The sequence below is a fragment of the Macrobrachium nipponense genome, chromosome 11, assembly GCF_015104395.2.
Source record: "Macrobrachium nipponense isolate FS-2020 chromosome 11, ASM1510439v2, whole genome shotgun sequence".
In the NCBI taxonomy this organism is placed as follows: domain Eukaryota; kingdom Metazoa; phylum Arthropoda; class Malacostraca; order Decapoda; family Palaemonidae; genus Macrobrachium; species Macrobrachium nipponense.
Genome location: NC_061087.1, coordinates 6,442,127 through 6,462,538, shown reverse-complemented (window position 1 = coordinate 6,462,538; position 20,412 = coordinate 6,442,127). Strand labels below are relative to the sequence as shown.

The 20,412-nt window shown below is 36.4% G+C and overlaps 2 protein-coding genes across 4 annotated transcripts in view; one reads left to right on the top strand and one right to left on the bottom strand.

Annotated features, from left to right (window-relative positions):
- Positions 1–198: 198 nt before the first annotated feature.
- On the bottom strand, positions 199–17,836 carry LOC135218218 (polyglutamylase complex subunit TTLL1-like). Its single transcript, XM_064254410.1, has 9 exons — positions 17,658–17,836; positions 12,206–12,271; positions 9,309–9,433; positions 8,552–8,686; positions 5,316–5,469; positions 4,640–4,790; positions 4,001–4,231; positions 1,828–1,937; positions 199–1,469 (listed from the first exon to the last, which is right to left on the bottom strand). The coding sequence occupies exons 1-9, from the start codon at positions 17,768–17,770 to the stop codon at positions 1,328–1,330; spliced, it is 1,227 nt and encodes a 408-aa protein (XP_064110480.1). The 5' UTR covers positions 17,771–17,836; the 3' UTR covers positions 199–1,327.
- Positions 3,514–20,412, top strand: part of LOC135217963 (intraflagellar transport protein 140 homolog) — a 109,541-nt gene continuing 92,642 nt past the window's right edge. For 2 of the 3 annotated variants that reach the window (XM_064254235.1, XM_064254298.1), the window contains exon 1: positions 18,227–18,432. Coding sequence is in view for 1 of the 3 variants with exons in the window: in XM_064254110.1 (XP_064110180.1) it covers positions 3,621–3,658 (38 nt within the window). In the remaining 2 variants the exon portion in view is untranslated. Of the gene's footprint in view, positions 3,659–18,226; positions 18,433–20,412 lie in introns of those variants that run through there. The other variant, XM_064254110.1, reaches the window with a different exon arrangement.

Here is a 20,412-nt window from a genome sequence, read left to right as displayed (position 1 = left end):
CAACTAGAAATTCCCCTTCGGTTTACATATATGAAAAAATGTCAATCCCGAGGTAGAGCGAATTAGATATTAAAGGACATTTGTAGCTCGATGATATATATATATATATATATATATATATATATATATATATATATATATATATATATATGTATATATATATATAATGTGTGTGTGTGTGTGTGTGTGTGTATGTGTGTCTGAGTAAAAGCAAGATATTTCGGAGGAAAACTACATCCTCTGAGCCTAGAAATATTTTGACCTACGAATTTTATGACCGGCTTGCTACTTCTTGACTATCTTTCGAGAAAGACTAGTTTTCATGAGACTTGCAAAAATGGAAGTAAAATAGGCTGTTTTTTTTTAATTTAACTAGTTTGACGAGAGATTGAATCGGGATTTCAGTGTAACTAATTAATTATCTAGACTTCGAAGCTGCAAGACCAAAACTAATGCTATACGGCTATATTAGGGACTGTACCTGGAAGCTCTAAGGAAAATAAAAATGATTTCGATGTCTATATTAATGATAAATTAATGAGATAACTTGCTTGTTAATGCGTGACTATTGTTAATTGAAACTATTTCGGTGCTATTATAAAAAAAATAACTAATTAACTTCTTTGTTAATAAGTGACTATTTTTTCTGGTGTCAAATGGGGAAAAGCTGTTGGTTAAAAAGTATGAAGTTTGTTTTTCATTTGGATTAGGTTTTTTCTATGCTTGGATTTCTTTTTGGATCCTAAAAGTTCTTTGTGATATCTGTCTCTTACGGTTATTACGTACACGTTATAATTTCTTAAGATGTGTTACGAAAACTCTTCATGAATTTGCCACGTCGCCGTCTTTTATTCATTTATATTTCTATCTTTCGAGATTCAAGTTATAACTTTCCCTGTTTTTTGCTTTGTGGAATTTTCCCTTCCTCTGCTGACTGAACACTAGCTATGGTCAGTATGCGAGTGGGTGACCCCTAAAACGACCAAAATCCATCGGTAATGAAACCATTAGTGAAAATTATAACGGACCCTAAGAGTCTGATTGGAGCAGCACTGGGCCACAATGAGGCCTGATACGCCAAGAGAGTAAATGAGTGAGTGAGTGAGTGAGTCTCTTGGGAACAAAAACTTCACTTTCTGTACCTATCATTATACCCGGATGTCCCGGGAGAGTTCTGGTTCGGCTCCTCGCCGAACTCTAGCTCCATCTGCGACCTGGGAACCTGTCGGGGCGACTTGGGATCTTTTTTCGACGAACTGGATGACTGCGGGTTTTCTGGTGCCTTCAGAAGTGTGGACGTGGGGCGCGCACACTTCTTGGCCCCCTGCTATTTCCATCGGGGCGCCGAATGCCTGTCGGAGTGGCGGCCCTTCTGGGAGGACGAGTCGCTGTTCTGGTACAGCTCTTCATCGATCAGTAGTTCGAAGTCGCCGTGTTTTTCGGGGCTTGGTATCTTGTTCCAGTGCACGCTGGGGAGTAAATAAAAAGTCCATTAGTTAACTATTGGGAAAGGTACTTAACGTTCTAAGCGATATGATAACTGATCGATAGCCTAAACTGATATAACAGTGCTTGGTACACAATAGCTAATGATGCCTCTAGTCTAGACGCATGCATGGTGCTATGACAGCTACGATTACCACTACTAATACTCCCATTATTATCATCATCATCATAATATTTTTTCGTCATCATTGATGATCAACTAAGTACATCAAGAGGCTAAACTTGGCCATCAGCAGTTTAACTAGAATAAGTTTGATAGCCTTAGAAACAATTGAAATATTCCAAGCCACTGTAAACAACCAGAGCTCTCCGAAACCTTACTTTGGTACGCCATCTGGAGGTAAAACTATATTAATGATGTCGTCCACTAATTTATACTTCAGAATCCTGTCATTGGCAGTCGTTGATGTCAAAGATGGTGAGGCATTGACCTGTTGGCAAAAAATAAGGAACACTGAAATGAAAAGAAAAGCTCTTTCCCAAAAAGAGCTAGATACATAATGAACTTACATAATATGGATCCAATTTTTCACCCACCAATGAAATTGCCACCACCATGGATTTTAAATCGAGTAAAGATATGTACCTCCCTGTCTTACCTACTCAAAAGGCAAATGACAAGTACAGAAATGTACCGCCAACATGCTTTGGAGCACATTAGAAGAAAAGGCGACAAATTTATGGTATATACAGACGGCTCCAAAAATAATGTTGGAGTAGGAGCATCTGCATATTCGAAAAATATGTTAATAAAAAAAAACCTACCTTTAATATCATCAGTATTTACTGCTGAAGTCACAGCCATACAGATGGCTCTAGATATGATATCTGAGGCAAAAGCAAGTGTGTCTGTTATTTTCAGTGACTCACGTTGCGCTATAGATGCAATAAGACAGTATAAACCAGGAAACCAAATAGTACAGGAAATTCAAATAAAAATTCATCAACTCCTCCAATCAGGAATATCAATGGAAATATGTTGGATCCCAGCACACGTGGGAATAAAAGGAAATGAAAATGCAGACTCGGCTGCCAAATTAGCCTGCACTATCCCTCCAACAATTTCACATGCCCCAGTGTCAGACTGGGTAAAATCTGTTAAAACATTGATTTACCAGGATTGGAAAGGAGAATGGGCCTCGGTGCCAACAACAAATAAACTTAAAAACATAAAAACTGAAGTATATGCATGGAGGACATCCTCACAGGAGGAAAGATCAAAAGAGGTGATCCTAGCAAGGCTCCGTATAGGACACACAAGATTCTCACATGGTCACTTGATGTCAACACCACATGCTGACCCAGTGAAATGTAACAGATGTCAAACACCCATAACAGTACAGCATTTGCTTGTTGAGTGCCCAAATTGGACCCAGCAAAGATCTATTTATCTACGGAATTCTGAAATGAAAAGTATTCTTGCTGAAAGCAGGGATTTTTCAATTAATAACATCATAAATTTTTTAAATAAGACAGGTTTCTCAAATAAAGCTAATTTCTTCTTCTTCTTCTTCTTCTTCTTCTTCTTCTTCTTCTTCTTCTTCTTCTTCTTCTTCTCAGGATTGATCCCTGAGAACCAGCCCGAGAAGAGTCTACTTGAGACTCAGAGGTCTGGAAAAACTAACCCCTATTAATAATAATAACAATGCACTTCAAAAGCACATAACTGTTAAAAGAGATTTGAGGTGAGGAATAGAATCGTCACCTGCTGACGATTGATTCCCTTGGCTTTAGTAGAAATAATGTCTCTTTTTCTTTTTGATTAAAATACACATCGATTTGGCTGGAGACCCTTGACGGCAAGAAGTGATGATTTTGTCGAAAAAACCCATAGTCTTCATAACGCCAGCTGAGAGAGAGAGAGAGAGAGAGAGAGAGAGAGAGAGAGAGAGAGAGGATGATTTTGTGAACCTTAGGCTGGCAAGCCACTCAGAGGCATTTTCGGCCACTCAGTGTTTAAGACAGTTGGAAAGAGGGAGTTGAAGGTGACCATGGTGAAGTAGATAGACAGCAAGATACGAAGATCGAGAAAATAAACGAGATAAGTACGTGGATCTAAAGATGGAACTGGGAGAAAACCCCGCAGTTGCACTAAGAAGTAATATTTAGAGAGGATGGACCATAAGGTCGCAGAAAGGAAGCGGGAGCGGAGGTAAAGTAGGTAAAGTAAAAGGTTAAAAAGTTACTTAAGGTTCTTCACAGCGTGCCCTCGACCCCTAGCTGCAACCCCTTTTGTTCCATTTACTGTACCTCCTTTCATATTCTCTTTCTTCCCTCTTACTCTCCACCCTCTTCTAACACTTGATTCGATGTTTTCCTACTGTTACACCTTTCAAAGCTTTTAATTTCCGTTTCCGCGCTGAATGACCTCGTAGGTCCTAGTGCTTGGCCTTTGGCCTAAATTCTACTATATCGATTCAGTTCAATTCAACCTTCTTTCTTGATAGAGATCCATTAAGTCATGCATTGATGATTTCAAACCCGGTTTGATTACCTCGATCATCCAGGGCTTGAGCTGGTCGTCAATGATGATATCATATCCGTAGCACTCGAAGCAGTGTCTGTCGGAGGCCATGATTGGGGCAACGGCCCTTAGGGAATGAACCACCAACCAGGTCACGTCTGAGAAGAGTTTGTCCGTCCTGGCTTTTCCTCTTGTGCTCTCGAGGTACAGACGAAGTGTTCTGACCGGCCATTTTCCTCCGTGTACGCTGTTGTACTCCTCCTGCACGTTGTAGGGGAAGCAACAATTATTGGAAAGTATAGTTCGTTGTTATGATGCTTAGTACGAAGAGAAAAGTTACTCTATTTATGTATATACATAGCAAATTGAAGCATATTGAGCTATAAAAAATATAAGTATATTTTTGTTGATTCTGTACATAAATTACATATATTTTATATGTATTGTACTGTAAAATGAAATTTAAAACGTATTTTTTTAATGGAAAAAAATTACTTCAAGTAACTTAATGCTGTTTAAAATGTCCTAAGGTCCTACACTTTGGTGAAAACATATACAAACCGGTAAACTAAATAGCAGTTACACTAGACGTAAAATTGTGACTGAAGACATTCATCATAAAATAATAGTATTAGTCTCATTAAAAACATGGTATAGAGCGATACAAACTCCGTGCTTTTGAATGGAGACGTTGGTAAGATGGACAAACATGTTGTCGAGTTCCTGTCCTGAAGTGTCGTAACGCACAGTGCAGAATCGGCAGAAACCCAGCTTAAACATGTAGGCTTTTAAAGGCCTGTAAGAAGTTACTAACACATACCTACGGATGCAATGCATTAAATTCCGTCAGTTTATGTACATGATTCTCGGAACCGAAGTAACCTGCCAAGGTATTTTGACTGATGTAAAAATTTATATAACTTTTGGTTACAGTAATCGTGAACAGTCCATAATTTCAACAAAGAAAACCAGACCACGAATTTTTAGTCGTACCTAGAAATGAATATGTCAACAATGGATCAATTGCATTGGCAAGCTATCTGACGTGGTGGTCACCTAACGTGAATATTTTTTTGCCATTAATGCAAATCGTGAACATCAGAAAGTTACTTATGAACATGAGAAATCCATTCAATGACAGAGAGGAGAGAGAGAGAGAGAGAGAGAGAGAGAGAGAGAGAGAGAGAGAGAGAGAGAGAGCGAGCTTAGTAAAAAGAAGAAACTCGCTAGAATTGTAACATAATATTTCAGAAACTTGACATCTCTATCGGTCTTGTAATTGAAAATCGAATGCATTACTCATACGAATATTAAGAGTGAACTAACCCAGCCTGACCTAACTCACATTCTCAGGTCGAATTTCTTCCCTCCGATGAGCAGAGGATTTTCGATATAACGAGAGATGACGTAAGTATCCTTGACCAACGCTGGGTTGAAGGAGCTTTTTGTGTCACGTGACCACTTCTTGATTTGTGCCAATTTGTTCACCAAGAAGATCCCTGAAAATGAAACGAAAATGTGAGATCGTTTTGTTCATCAACATAAATATCTACATATTATGCTTTGGCGGAATGTTAAGCATTCGTCCTTTACATAAAAATGCCTTGTCAATATCATTATCCAAAATGAACACACACATTCCTATGGAAAGGCATAGGACCCTGATGCGTTGCAAAGCAATTATCCAAAGAAGACAAGGCCTAGATGTGAAAATAATAGAAAATATTTATTAAAAACTCCTGAACTGGTCATTCGTTTGTGAATATGCATGTCACACTGTTACAACTGACTTCGTTAAAAAAAAGAAGAAGAAGGATTAGTATGTATCTTCCTTGTGGTAATTCCCCAGTCTTTTTCCCGTCCTCCTCGTGCTTGTTTCTGTCAGGTACGAACGAGGTTAGTATATTGAAATGCTGTAATCAAAGAAGGAGAGGCTTCATAAGCCTGATAATATAATCACAAGAGTCTCGTATTAGAGATATGAGGATGGTACCGCCAAGCGTTGGCTGCTTGTTGTTCCTGTAAGTTATTATTATTATTATTATTATTATTATTATTATTATTATTATTATTAAAATAAACCAAAAGACTATGATGAACTAACATAATGGCAAGCTTCCACGGAACAGAATTCACAATCTTGGAAAAGAAGTAAAAACATTCAAAATGAAAGAGGGCACACACACACACACACACACACACACACACACACACACACACACACATATATATATATATATATATATATATATATATATATATATATATATATATATATCATGCATGTGTAAGTAAATGTGTGTGCGTATGTTTGTGGGTGAAGGCGTATACTAGTTGTATACCAGTATGAGCATTTGTATATATAAACAATAAACTGAATAGCTGCAGTGAATTAATAAATATCTAATTTGTGAAATACATATATATAAAGAATAAGAATGAGTTTTGTACTCTGAAGCAAGTAGACTCAATCCCAAGACCTCTGTGAAGGTCATAGACCCGAGGCTATGACGCAGGCCAGGGTTTGAGAACATTGCTTATAAAGTTGTCACACTGTAATGTGCCGGGCAAAACCCGACAACCACTAATAGAATCGTATAATATGCAGTACTGGCTGTAGAACATCAGAACTGGCTATTTCGCCATTGCATAGTGTCAAATTTTCAGTATTACTTGTTACATTTCAGAGAAAAGCCACGTGGCAAAAACCATTTTTTCTTAGAGGCAAAAGTTGATTTTCCAGTCACGTTTAATCCTTCTAGATGTATTCGTAAGTTAATTAGAGAGGAAAAGACTTTCTCCCTTATCAATAGCTGTCCAACTTTTTGCATCACCAATTTAATCGTCTGACCTGACCACATTCGATTTTCAATTACAAGACCGACAAAGATGTCAAGTTTCTGAAATAATATGTTACGGTTCTAGCTAGTTTTTTTTTTTTTTTTTTTTTTTTTTTTACTTAGCGCTCTCTCTCTCTCTCTTCTCTCTCTCTCTCTCTCTCTCTCTCTCTCTCTCGTGAGCAACCTATGTAGTTTTACCTTTGAGAAAACATGTTACTTTTAGTTAACAGAGAGGAATATGGGTAGTCCTGTAGCTCCTGTTAAATCTTTTGGTAGTGACGTCAGCTGAAGAGAAAGTGCGACAGCAGCGCGTCTTGGTGTAGTCATACATATTCCAGTTAGAAAAAGGAGAGCTTTGGTGACAGAGAAAGTATATGATGCTTGAATTAACATATTCCTCCAGGCTCAGTGGGGTAGCTTAAACTGGAGGTTAAGAGAAAGAGAGAGTTTTGCTCTTAGTTCAGGCCCGTACCCACAGTTTTTTTTTTTTTTTTTATTGGGGGGTGGGGGGTTCATTCTTCCAAAAACTGGACCTTTTCTTCTATAGATGTCATTGCATATATAGGTATATACGAGATGAAATACTTGAAATTGTTATTTCAGTCATATAAGAAGAAAAATTGGGTGTGCGGTCTATGCCCTTCTACCCGATTAGATGTTATGCAAAGTACTGACTTTGGTTAACAGAATTTTACTTATAATGGCGAAAGTTTGCACTGAAATTCAAAAATATTTCTTCAGTTTTATTGATTGATTCATTTATTATGTCAACAATGACATGCATATTACTTTATTTGTTATGTTGTGACTTAACGAAAAACAATAATTACCTATTACTTTGTAAGTACAGTTCAATGAAAAGGATAGTCACAGAAAATATGGACCTCCAGAAATTTGGGGGGGTCCCGTCCCCTCCGCTCCCCGGTGCAGGCCTGCAGTTGTAGGAAGCGATGGGGAAAGTGTTTGTAGTGAGAAATAGGGAGACGCTCATTTGTGAGTGAATTTTATTGCAGTAAGTTCTTTCTTGTCCAAGGTCGGTATCGAAGGCGGGATGGTAGGGGGGTATGGTGGGGGGGGGGGGTAGAGAAGAATGTCGGCTATCGCGTTTGTTTTTGCAAAGATGTGTTAACTAGTATTGCTAGAGTGAGATGTGGGTCAGCGTATATCTTTGCTTTAGAGAGCAAGAGAGAGTTTGTGGACGGAACTGTGGGTAACCTACTTAGGAAGTTACCCACACTTTGCTCACACTGTTGACAAACTCTGTGGGTTATTCTTATCATCTCCTATTTTATTGAGGCACCTAAATCTCAACCTGTGGATGATGACTTTTAGTTTCCTGAAAGTTTCTCGGGAGATGGAGTGTGGCTAGAGGTTCAAATTCGAGGTTTAGTTGCTTTCAGATTTTACTTGGCAGTATTCAGTTTAGAGGGATTTTTCCTCCTCTGTTTTGGTAAGCATTGACTAGGTATCGAATAAATATAATAAGATTCACACTGGTAGTTTTGGAGGCTGGAACTGAACCTTTGAGGTCAGTGTGTGCAGCAGTGTTTGTGGTGGTCAGTCAACTATAGTTAGTAGCAGTCAGGATAGGAGAAAGAGAGAGAGAAGAGAGGGGAAAACATATAAAGGAAATGAGCAGCCATTTGTGCTTAAAATTGTTTAAAACTAGAAGTTGATTATTACCAACCAGTAATGGAACTGTCACTGGGTATTGTCAGGTAATTTCTATGCATGTTCTCACCTACTCCCTGAGACCGACTGGCAGGTTTTAAGATCCACGTAGTGTTTGGGTTCCTTCGAAATTCCTCGACGAAAAGATTGTAATCTGCTGGCAGCATAAAAGTCGTGGGGAGAAAGTCCAGGTGAATATATCGACCTAGAAAATAAACGTGGAAAGAATTGATTTTTCTATCTGAAAGGTTAATGTGAGTGGAAGAGGTGCACAAATCAAAACCAAGTTGGTAACTAATGAGTGGCTACAGGTGAAAAGATATTAGACGACTTCGGGAGTATGGAAGCAGGCATCTGTTAGGCTGAGTCCACACTACAGCAAAATATGTCATAAGTATACGTCCCCAAGTTATCACACACACATCGCAGACAGGTTGAATATTGAATACAAGTCAATAACTTATTCGTAGTCCTAGCAAGTGCCTCCTACGATAATCCAACATTTGCCAAGGGGGCATTTCTCCACGTCGGGTCAGTGAATTGTTTTCAGCCTGCGTCTGATATATGCGATAAGTTGCAGATGTGTGCTGATGACGTATTTTGCTGTAATATGGACGCGTCCATAGGCAGCTGATATGCAAGACTATCGAGAACTGAATTGCTCTTATTGGTCACGTTAGCAAATAAAGAATATGAAAACAATAAAAATTTAGATGATACGAAAATGACCAAGCGTTGTTTTGGCTCTTTCGCTTTGATGGGATAAAGGGACCTTTGCAAATTGATAAAAATGGTTAACGATCTGACAACAACGTCAGCAGACGCACCTGTCTGATCTCTGGCAGCCAATGGCGAACCTTCTCTCTCAAGCTCCCTCCGGTATCTTTTGACATTCTTCACCATCAGATCCTTACGAGTCAGTTCGTAGTGCGTTGGGAAATGGTTAATCATCCTTGAAGAGAAAAAAGTATACCGAATAAATGCTGGTGTGCCGTAGACAGTTTTATTACAGGGACGTCAACTCCGTTCATTCATATATAAATATTTATCTTATGTAAATGTGTATGATAATTACAACATTTCAGATACTAATGCGGGTGTTTGGATCTTCTTCACTACATAGAAAGAACTGTGGCAGTTTTCGCACTTAATCTGTGACATTTTAGTCGTGAATCTTTTCGTTAACCGACCAGAACACAGCATTGCATGTTGCCTCTCGTGTGAGGGCGTCGAATGTCAGTTTTCTACCTGTTCCCTATTACTCGTTCCTTTCTTTGAGTGGATCCTCGTTTAGGATCTAATTCAAAAAGGTAATATATATATATATATATATATATATATATATATATACATATATTATATGTTGTAATAAGTATAATAGTATAGATATATACTATATATTATATATATAATATATAGACATATATAGATATATATATATATATATATATATATATATACTAATTATATATATATATATATATATATGATTTGTACATGCTCATGTACGCTTATGACCATCAAACGTTACTTACAAATATACTTTATACATAGATCCACAAAGTGATAGAAGATTGCATAGTATGCAAGGGAGAGGAAACTGTTTTGGATGCTTTTAAAGCGCCATCAGATAACCTAGTGGGTTTTGCAAGCTAACACTCTACTACAGATAGGAGGATATTATTGATAAAGTTTTTGGTGGTACACGAATTTAATTATTGAATATCCTTTACTACAGATAGGAGAATATTGATGATAAAGTTTTTAGTGGTACATGTATTTAATTATTGAATATCCTTCACCGAAACAAAGTATGTTAAAGATTAAAAGCAAGGCGCCATTTGGTAGTATTTAATTCTGCACGTAGGGAGTGAGAGCAGTTAGACGGGACAATTAACTTCAATCTGTGGGTCCACACGTGCGATGGGGCGTTGTCTGGTCCTCCAGTTAGTCACTAACATCCAGGGCTACTCGTCCTCCGTGAGGGCGAGGGCGAAGGCCATAAGGGATATTGGTTGCTGAATCACCGAAGCTTGAGTTGCTTAGTTATTGTTTAATGCTTATCTAAATGTTCAGTTCCTTACTGACTAGAATGGCGTTGCACTTCTAGTGATGATAATAAACTAAGTACATTATGCCGACTTTCGTGTTTACCCTTAGCCTGATTATCATATTTTAATACTTATTAGTCATGTCCTTCTTTGTAACCTTATTTCGAATAAAAGCGATAAAAAACATTATTCCTAGCCTTACTGTCATTTGTGGTAACACTGGTAATAATACTGATTTCCAGGAATGGGTAAATTTTAATTCTTACTTTTTAAACCAGTCTATATCAGAAGAACTATATGCTACAAAAGTTTCTAAGAGACAAGAATCATTATGCATAAGTTACTAATAACTTTAAGAAATTTAAAGGTGTGAGAATATCAACATAAAATAGTACTTATACATAAATCAAACAGACATAATTATGTACGTAAACATACAGGCATTACTCATACACATAAGTACATTATATATATATATATATATATATATATATATATATATATATATATATATATATATATATATATATATATAATAATATATACAAGTGGCTGTTCAAGAGACAAGGAAAACAATTAAGTGGAAAGACACAAAGACTGATGGAAGCCCCAAGCAACTACAAGGGGAATAATACGATACTATGGTGAGACGCGACTTAAGTGGTATTCCAGGTAAGGTATGTCTTAATGAGGAAAGGTTCCAAAAGAAGGCTAAACGGAATGATTGTTCCTTTGTTTAAGGATAAAGCCTTGTAGAGGAGTTTGTAAGAATTACTCAAGCATAATTTTAACTAATAAGCTAGCGTAGTTGTGTAATGAAATTTTAAGTGAAAAATAACACATTCAAAGTCTTTACGAAAAATTATAGCCATCTCTCGTATACACACATTTATATGTATATATACTATATATATATATATATATATATATATATATATATATATATATATATTATATATACATACATATATATATATGTATATGTGTTTGTTTGTTTGTTTATAAGGGATGTCTATTTCTTTTCCTAAGGGCTATAACACGACGAACTAAAAATATTCGTATTTTGGTATTCCCTCTTTTGTGCTAAATTGAAATAATTCAGTATGCTTATGGAAGCTGTCGAGTTTCTTAAAAGGACATCATCGAATCTTCTACGTACTATGCCCTCATAATATGTATTATGTAGTTTATTGGGTTGTACTATAAGACCTAGCGGCGCTGAATTTCCCACTAGGCTTATGTATATAGCAAAGCGGACTGTGAATCATCCCGTGACCAGACACAGAGAAACGACCGGAAGCCATTTAAATCGCCCCTACAGTCATGTTGAATAATCCTGCAGCAGTGCGTACAAAATCAACCTACTCTTACCAGCCATTGCAAGTGCAGGCGAGATTGGCATTATTCTGCATTACTTGATATTATAACAAATGTCCATCTATGAAATGGGTGTTGACTTCATGTTCAGTTGAAAAAGAACAGAACCATAAGCTGACCAATTGGTTATTGCGCATATGTAGGTATATTCATAAATGCAATATAAATATACATATGAGAGGGAGAGGGGAGGAGAGAGACGGGGGGGAGGGGAGAAGAGAGAGAGAGAGAGAGAGAGAGAGAGAGAGAGAGAGAGAGAGAGAGAGAGAGAATAGTATGGTTCCATCTTTACTTACTGATTGTCATTCATACGATAACCACTGTCCACGCTGAAAAGAGATCTACACGTTTGTGCTCCAGCCCTGAAAAGATAAAAAATTATTCTTTACCTAATTACGCTTCAGTTAGTGATCTAATTATTGGTATTTATTTAGCTAAAAAAAAGAAAAACTTCATACGTAGGAATAGGTCACTGGCGTCTTGTAGTATCCGTGTCTTTACGTAAAATGAAGTAAATAAAGAGTGAAGTGAAGGAGGAAAATAGGCCCATGGTCATGGTTCAAATGATGAAGTAATCTGACGGGAAAATGGCGGTGTATTATACCTAAACAAGCGAGAGGAAATTGGTAATTTGGCTGAATTGTCAAGGGTCAGCTCCGAGTAACCTACATCTGCGTGCATGAGCTCTGTGGGCTGGACATCTGTACATTCCCGGCAATTCCGTACTTTTTTTTTCATTCTCTTTGGAAACGCAAAGTCACAGTGACTGCTTCTTTTATACCCTCAGTTGATCAAGCGGCCTCTTTCTTATTTTCTGGACGACTTTAGTGTCCGGATATGAGTCACAATAAACGGGAGACTATTTTTTTTCCAAGGTAAACCACATTCCTGATCAAATTCGTCTTGTGTTTGTTTTTGGTATCACTTTTTCTTCATAGCAACAATGACCTTGCGTGTGGGAAAGTTGCTGAACTGATTTAAGGAGGCAGGAATACATGTGGCCTCTGGATAATAGGCTGATGTTTCTTATGTAAGTCAAATTGAGCTTTTGTATTTGGCCTCTAACCCGTTTCGGGGAACATGCTAATAACAAAGGGACGGCTTTCTCAGTTCCATAAAATTTCAGTAGAGTACTTGATACAGTTGTGTAAATCTTGAGTTACTTATCACCAATTGTGTTCTAGTTCGAAGGGAAAGGTCTAACCATCCATGTGAGGGTTTGTTTACCAATTTTACTCAACAGCAACACTTTTCGCTTATTCGGGGAGTAAGCCTACAAACTACTTTGTTGTTGTTGGGGGGGAGGTTGTTAGGAAAGGTCTATGGAAGAGCTTAAAAAGGTCTGAAAAAGATGTTTTGCTGAGTTAAAGATACAGGAGTTTTAGGTTATGATATTTATTCTCTATTTATTAGAATGAAAATGTAAAAAATAAAATAATGTGCATGTTAAACAGTACTGAAAAAATGATTTCTAACAAATTACGTATAGCATATTTTTCTTAATTTTCGTTGGTGAAACAGGGCTCTTTTTTACCATAGATTTTAGCACATTTTAATTTACGTTAAAAGTTAGGAATAAAATTTTTACAACTTTTGCGTGAGGGTAAAATCTTGCACGTGTCCCGAGTAAGCGGGAGGCTGGATCACACCTAGTTTTTATACATATTTTGTGACCACTGCATAGCGTATCACCTTTTCATATGTAACTATGAGAGTGTATTCTAACTACTATAAACCCAGTTACCGTTTTGTTAATTCTCAAACTGGTTTCAACTATACTCTGTTTTTTTTTTTTTTATCTGTCCATCAGCCTGTGGTGGTCGCGCATGGTAACACTGCGTCCAGGGCTTTAAATAGTTACAATATGTGTAAGTTTTAGGTAAATAAAAGGATATCTGGGTGTACATTTGCAACTGAAAAGTGCTTAAATAATTTAAATAATTATTTAAAGTTCGGGAAGCAGTGTTACCATGCGCAAACACCACAGACGGATGGACAGATGGAAAAAAAACAGAGTATAGTCCTTCGTACTAGTCACTGTAAACTGCACGAAGCCATCACAGCTGCGCTGACGCGTTGCTTGAGAACGCTTTAACAAAAGCTAACTATATTCACGGTGTGGTTTTACTTCTTTCGTATTACAAACATTTATCGACGAGTTGTGATCCCTAATGGATGTCCTAGTGTGCATGCTGATAGTGCTTATTTTTAATAATTAATTAACTTTTTTCCACTATCAATCCCCTTCCCGAGCAAAGACCAGCCAAAGATCACTGTCACCTTTATCCTTCAGTTGCGACATCGTGGATGAACCATAAATACAGAAATCTCCAACAGTCCCAGTTACTTCATATACACCGCACCATTCTTGGTTATTTTCAGTACATTTTTCATTCCATTTGCCCAGTACTTTCTATGTATTTTTATCGTCCTTTCACCGAATTTTAGTTATGTGCGCCTATCGATCTCCATTCTCTCCTCATAACAAGCCATCTACAAACATTTAAATGAAACCATCTTTTCTCCTACGCTACCTTTTACTAACTGGTGCATCATCATTTGCTTGCCAGTATAGTTTAAATTCATGAGCTTTGAGATCCTGTACATCTGTAGTGCTATTCATGGAAGTGTCGATCGTTGATAACGGTCATTGATAACATTGTTATAATATAAAGTTGTATTGTTGCTGTAATCTTACTAAGTTTGAGTCTCGTTCAAATTTTGACCTTGCATAACTTTCGCAGTTTCGAAGAAAATTCTGGAAAAACCTCTAACGAGAATCTTTGTAATTAGTTATTAATGTGATTTGAGTTGAATTTTAGGCCAGACAGGTCGAGATATCTTTACCCATTCAAGAGTTGTTTTATTATCATTATTAGATCCAGTGTGGAATTTTTACTCCCATGATCATCAGTATTCTTCGTGTTACTGAACAGCAGCTGGAAGAGTTGGCCTAAGCCATGGATAAACGAAAGTTCAAGTATGTCTATTAAATAGTCTTCCGGACACTCCCGTTCGATTTCATCGTAGCGATGCGATCGGAGTGGGCGGGGTTCAGTGGCGAATCTAGAAATCTTGTACACATACGTGTTAGCTAATTATAAATATCATTCCGCTTTTCGAGGATATTTTTTATGTTTTTTGCTTAATCGGGGAGTAAGCCTACAGCATTGTTGTTGTTGTTATTGTTGCTGTTGTTCTTGTTGGGGGTTAGGTAAGGTCTATTTAAGAGCCTAAAAAGTTCTGAAAAGATGTTTCGCATTGAGTTAAAGATACATAAATTTTAGGATAGGACATTTATGATTTATTTATTAGAATGAAAATGTAAAATATAAATATATAAAATATAGCGTATTTATTTTAATTTTCGTTCGTGAAACAAGACTCTATTTGACTGTAGATTTTAGCACGTTTTAGTTGTTAACACTTATGTGTGAGGGGAAAATCTTGTACGCGGCCCAAGGAAGCTGGAGGTCGGATCGCACTTTGTTTATTTTACTTTAAAATTTTTTATATATATAATTCTAGTCTTTCGTATACTGTAGTACCTGTAATATGCACGTGCCCACACAACAAGTGTCATTGCATTTAGAAATATGTAATGAGGAATGCATAGTAATGGAGCAAAGATGCAACAGAGATGCTGTGAAACTGATTTCTGAGCGCGCGACACAATGGCTGTTCAATAAGTTGCCCCTAAGAACAAAGAAAATGCAAAAACCTTGATGGTATTTGAGGAAACAGTAGGAAATCTATTCAACACTAGTTTGACGGAAAAGAGGAAAGATGTTCAAGAACATTCTAACAAATAATTGACAAACAAAACGGGACCATCCTGATGGGCCGAATGAGAGCCGATAGAATGGCCCTTCACTAAAAACAAACACGAGATAATGATGATGGTGACACTTTACAAGAGTATATACTGTTGAGATATCCGAATTCTGAACAACAGCTGGCCACAAACTGACCTTTTAATGTAAACGAACAGGAATGTGTTTATTCCATTACCTATGATCAACATGCCAATACCTGTCACTCATTCACGATAACAGTTGGTATACAAAAAAAGATGAAAGTCAAAATACTCAAAATAGTTATAAAGATGGTTGATAGCCGAAACTTACTTTATAGTCATTGCCGTTGACGTTATATCAGAATTTAAAACCATAATCCCTTCATTTTTAATTTACGTCGATGCAGAATGTCAAGGTTAATGGCAGAGAAATATATGATTTTGGTCTACTTCATTTTGAAGTTACGCTGCAGCCCAGAAGAACAATTTATTTCTCAATCTTAATGTTTTATGTTCCTAATCACACACACACGCATATCTATATATATATATATATATAGATATATATATATATATATATATATATATATATATATATATATATATGAATAACTTGATCACGAAGTATATAAAACGTGATGCTATGTATAAATAAAGGTTTTTTGCCATGGAGGAAAAATGAAAGGCGAGAGAGCCAAGAACTTTCGGTCTAGTACGACCCTATTCTTAGGCACAACTGATCATACAAAGCAAAAACATAGTAAAAGTAGGCTTAATATCCAAACTGACACTGCAAGATTAGCAATAAAGTCGATTTCACTCTACAGAAACGAGGAAACGCCTGAGGGCAAGATTAGCGATTTTTAGGCAGCCACACCTTGGAGGAGCACACGTGGTTAACAGATGATTCATCCAAAAAACAATATATTTTTAAAAAACAAGGAGGCATATCCGACTTATTACCATGCAATTTACAAAATTGTTCCATAAAATGAGTGAAAAGACGAAAATAGGATAGGAATATAGCAAAAGAGAGAGAGAGAGAGAGAGAGAGAGAGAGAGAGAGAGAGAGAGAGAGAGAGAGAGAGAGAGAGAGAGAGATAATAACTATAAACATGTGGGACTAATTAATTAGTAGTTCATTTATTTTAAGGTCCTTCATAAACATTTTACAAATATATGGGTCCAAATGGTACAATCCCAGACTAAGATTTAGATTGTTTTTATTAGTGATCTGTATAATTGCTGATTCCAGTAAATTTCTTGAGACATAATCATTAGACCTAGCAATTACAGAGGTATCACCCAAATTTATACAATTAGATTTTTCGCTCAGATGGATAAACAGTGCATTTGAAGTCTGGGCTGTTCTAACTGAATACATATGCTGCTTAATATGTACACATACATTTTTACTTGACTGACCGACGTAAAAAGATGGGCAATCCTTACAAGGAATTTTGTAAATGGTGTTGTTATTTGTTACGGGACTATTCTTAATTAGCATATCTTTAATGGTATTGTTATAAGAGAACACTACATTAACATTAAATGATTTAAATATTGATTTTATGGTTTCAAATCCACGAAAATAAGGCAAGCTAAGTACATTTTTAGGGGTTTCTTTTTCATTACTAGCAACACTATAAAACTTTTTGTGAGTCTTTTGATAACATAAATCAATTATGAGGTGGGTAGCAGAGATAATTTCCTATCTTTTTTATGTATTCTATTTCTTGGTCAAGATATATGCGTGTGTTTGTGTATACACGTGTGTGTATGATTTAAACATTAAGCTATAGAAATAAATTGTTCTACCGGGCTGCAGTGTGTGTGTGTGTGTGTGTATGAACGCCAGTACTTAAATATTAAATAAATGTATTAAATATTTATACAGTACAACTAATCAAGTCACGAACATAAAATTTTGTGTTACCGATGGCATCTCTTACCAGTAAAAGTTCCATTCATCGTCGGGGTTTACTTGTATCCAGCCTCTTTTTTCGAAATTGTTCGCTAAAACGGATTTTTCCATATCCGAGCAGTAAGCTATCCTCGCTGTCATGGTTATTGTCGTTGATAATTTTGTAATTAATGAAAAGTGTGAGACTGTAAATATCCATTCCCAAAACTCGTGTGGGATTGCTTACTGCGTTTCCATGGCAACAATTGGTAGCGGCATCTGATAGATATTAAATATTAAAGCTAGAAGTCTTTCGTATTTTTTCTAAACTAATGAGGAAATAGTTTTCAAATATATGGTTTGATTTACGTTAAAATAATTATTTACTATATTTCTATATCAAATAATCCATGAAATATTAAGTTTTAAGAATTGACGGAATGATCCTCTTATTAGTATTTTTGTCAGAACAGAAATTTTTCTTCAATTTTGCATTTAATAAAGTATAAAAAAAATTATAAGGTTAGATATTCAAGGCGATTTATCATTATGACAATAAATAATTAAAAGAGTAAATGTATTTATTTTGACAAACATTCCTATGAATCAAAACAAAACTTTGAAGTGACAGCTGTTCCTTCTCCGCGGAATCGTAGTAGTTAAATTAAGACGGTTTTTATAGCAAATTACCTACGCTGTTTATTCAGGTGCAGAGATGGTCAATAATGTATTATAGTTCTAATGAGGATGTGAAGGCGACCTATCTAAAATGAAATATTGTACAAAAAGGACTTTTTAAGCTACGGGTAGCGGCTTCAACAAAAGTAAGTTTTGTTCGGTATCTAAGCTACTACTAGTACTATAGGTATACCTAGGTAGTTTATACAGTAGCCTTGGCTATTTTTATTCTCGTATCTAGAATCACCACAACTATAACATAGCTTAGCCATAGTTTTAGTAATACTGTAATAATACCAGTTCAATTCCAAGCTTAGCCTAATTGATGAACAGGATTTCCGATTGGTTATCGTTGAACCTCAAAATTTCAAGCTAGGATGCAGTGCCTTACCTGTCACCCCCAAACAATTATGTTTGTATTTCAGTAATTTATTTGCACTATTATCTGTTTGTTTACTATTTTGTTAATTTATTTTTTAACCTTTTTTGTAGATTTTAATAACCGGTCACATTCTGTAGTAATTTCTTATTTTCCCTTCTGTTGCTTCTTTTAAATGAACACCATAATATTCATTGGAAGCTTGAATTTCAGGTCAATGGCAGTGGATAGGGTTTATCTTCTGAAGAATAATAATTTCCATGCATTTCAGCTGTAGGGTAGAATATCACGGCAGGCCAACCCTCATCACGGTGGACGGGTCTTATTCACTCTATATTTAATTGGTGAAACAAGAATACAATTGCAACTCTAAGCATACCATTTAAAAGACTGAAGTTTCGTCAACATAATGTGATATATGAAAGCCCCATATGAACTAAAATAAGCATGTGAGCTCTTCGTAAAATATGTTTTCAAGGCAGTTTTGAAATCCTATATGGCGGCTACGTTTTGCATGGACGGTTCTCATCAGTGACGGCCACCATCTTTCCCCAGTCTTCCCAGCACTCATTTGAACAATGTTAGCGTATATATGTAACGTTTATTGATCTTACTCAAGATTGCAGTTGTAATCAGCACAATAAAACAACATTTTGTTGCCTATATTAGTGAAAGTATGAAACTTGTTATTCCCGGGTTATGGTTTGTACTGAAGTTTCATTCTTACCTTGGTAATCGGCGGTTGGTATTTTTATCCTTACTGCCATCACAACTGAAACTCCACAGTGCTTATTTGATTGTTATTATACACATTTTGGTCTCAGTTCACTCCACATTGCACTTTAAACCCGTTGCTGTTCCTGGTTTCTAAGCGCGCGCGCCATAAACACAATTACGAACAGCAGACGACGACAGACGACGAAACTGCAAAGTTTTATTCCCTAAACTGTTTACTTTACTCGTTATTTAGTTTAAATTTACTTTGTTATTTAAAAATTTTGATTTAATTCATGTATATTATCCCTTTTTTTGCAACCAATTACCCCGAAAAAATTACAGATATTTCTAAAGTAGTATAAAAATCAAATGTTTCTAACGTTTTCGTACATCTGGCTGCCGAAAACCATAGAGGAACGAATACGGAAAAGTGCATAGAGGAACGACTACGTTTTTTTTTTTTTTGCATTTTTGTTTTTGCTAGCACTTTTCATTGATTTCAGTCTTTATTAGTATTTTGAATTTCTTTAATAATCGTATGCCAGAAATAAATGTAACCTTTAATGTTTGCATGCTAAGAATGGCAAAATCATCGTTGCCACATTAGTGGAGGCTTCACACATACGCCGTTCCATTATTATAAACTGTTTCCATGAATTCTAGTTGTCATAGTAATGCAATAATGATAAAATTGCTTTAATAATTATGTATACAGGCGGTCCCCGGGTTACGACGGGTCCGGCTTACGACGTTCCGAGGTTACGACGCTTTTTCTTAAATATTAATTGAAAAATCCGCCCTGGGTTACGACGCTTGTTCCGAGGTTACGACGCTGACGCTTCCGACGCTCCGAGTTTACAACGCTTTTAAAAAACACAAACTATGATAAGAATCCTTTATAGTTTAGCACAGTTTCTCTCTCTCTCTCTCTCTCTCTCTCTCTCTCTCTCTCTCTCTCTCTCTCTCTCTCTCTGTATTTTCTGATGAAAATAATCACTAATTAGTGTATTTTGATGTTTATTTTCATGAC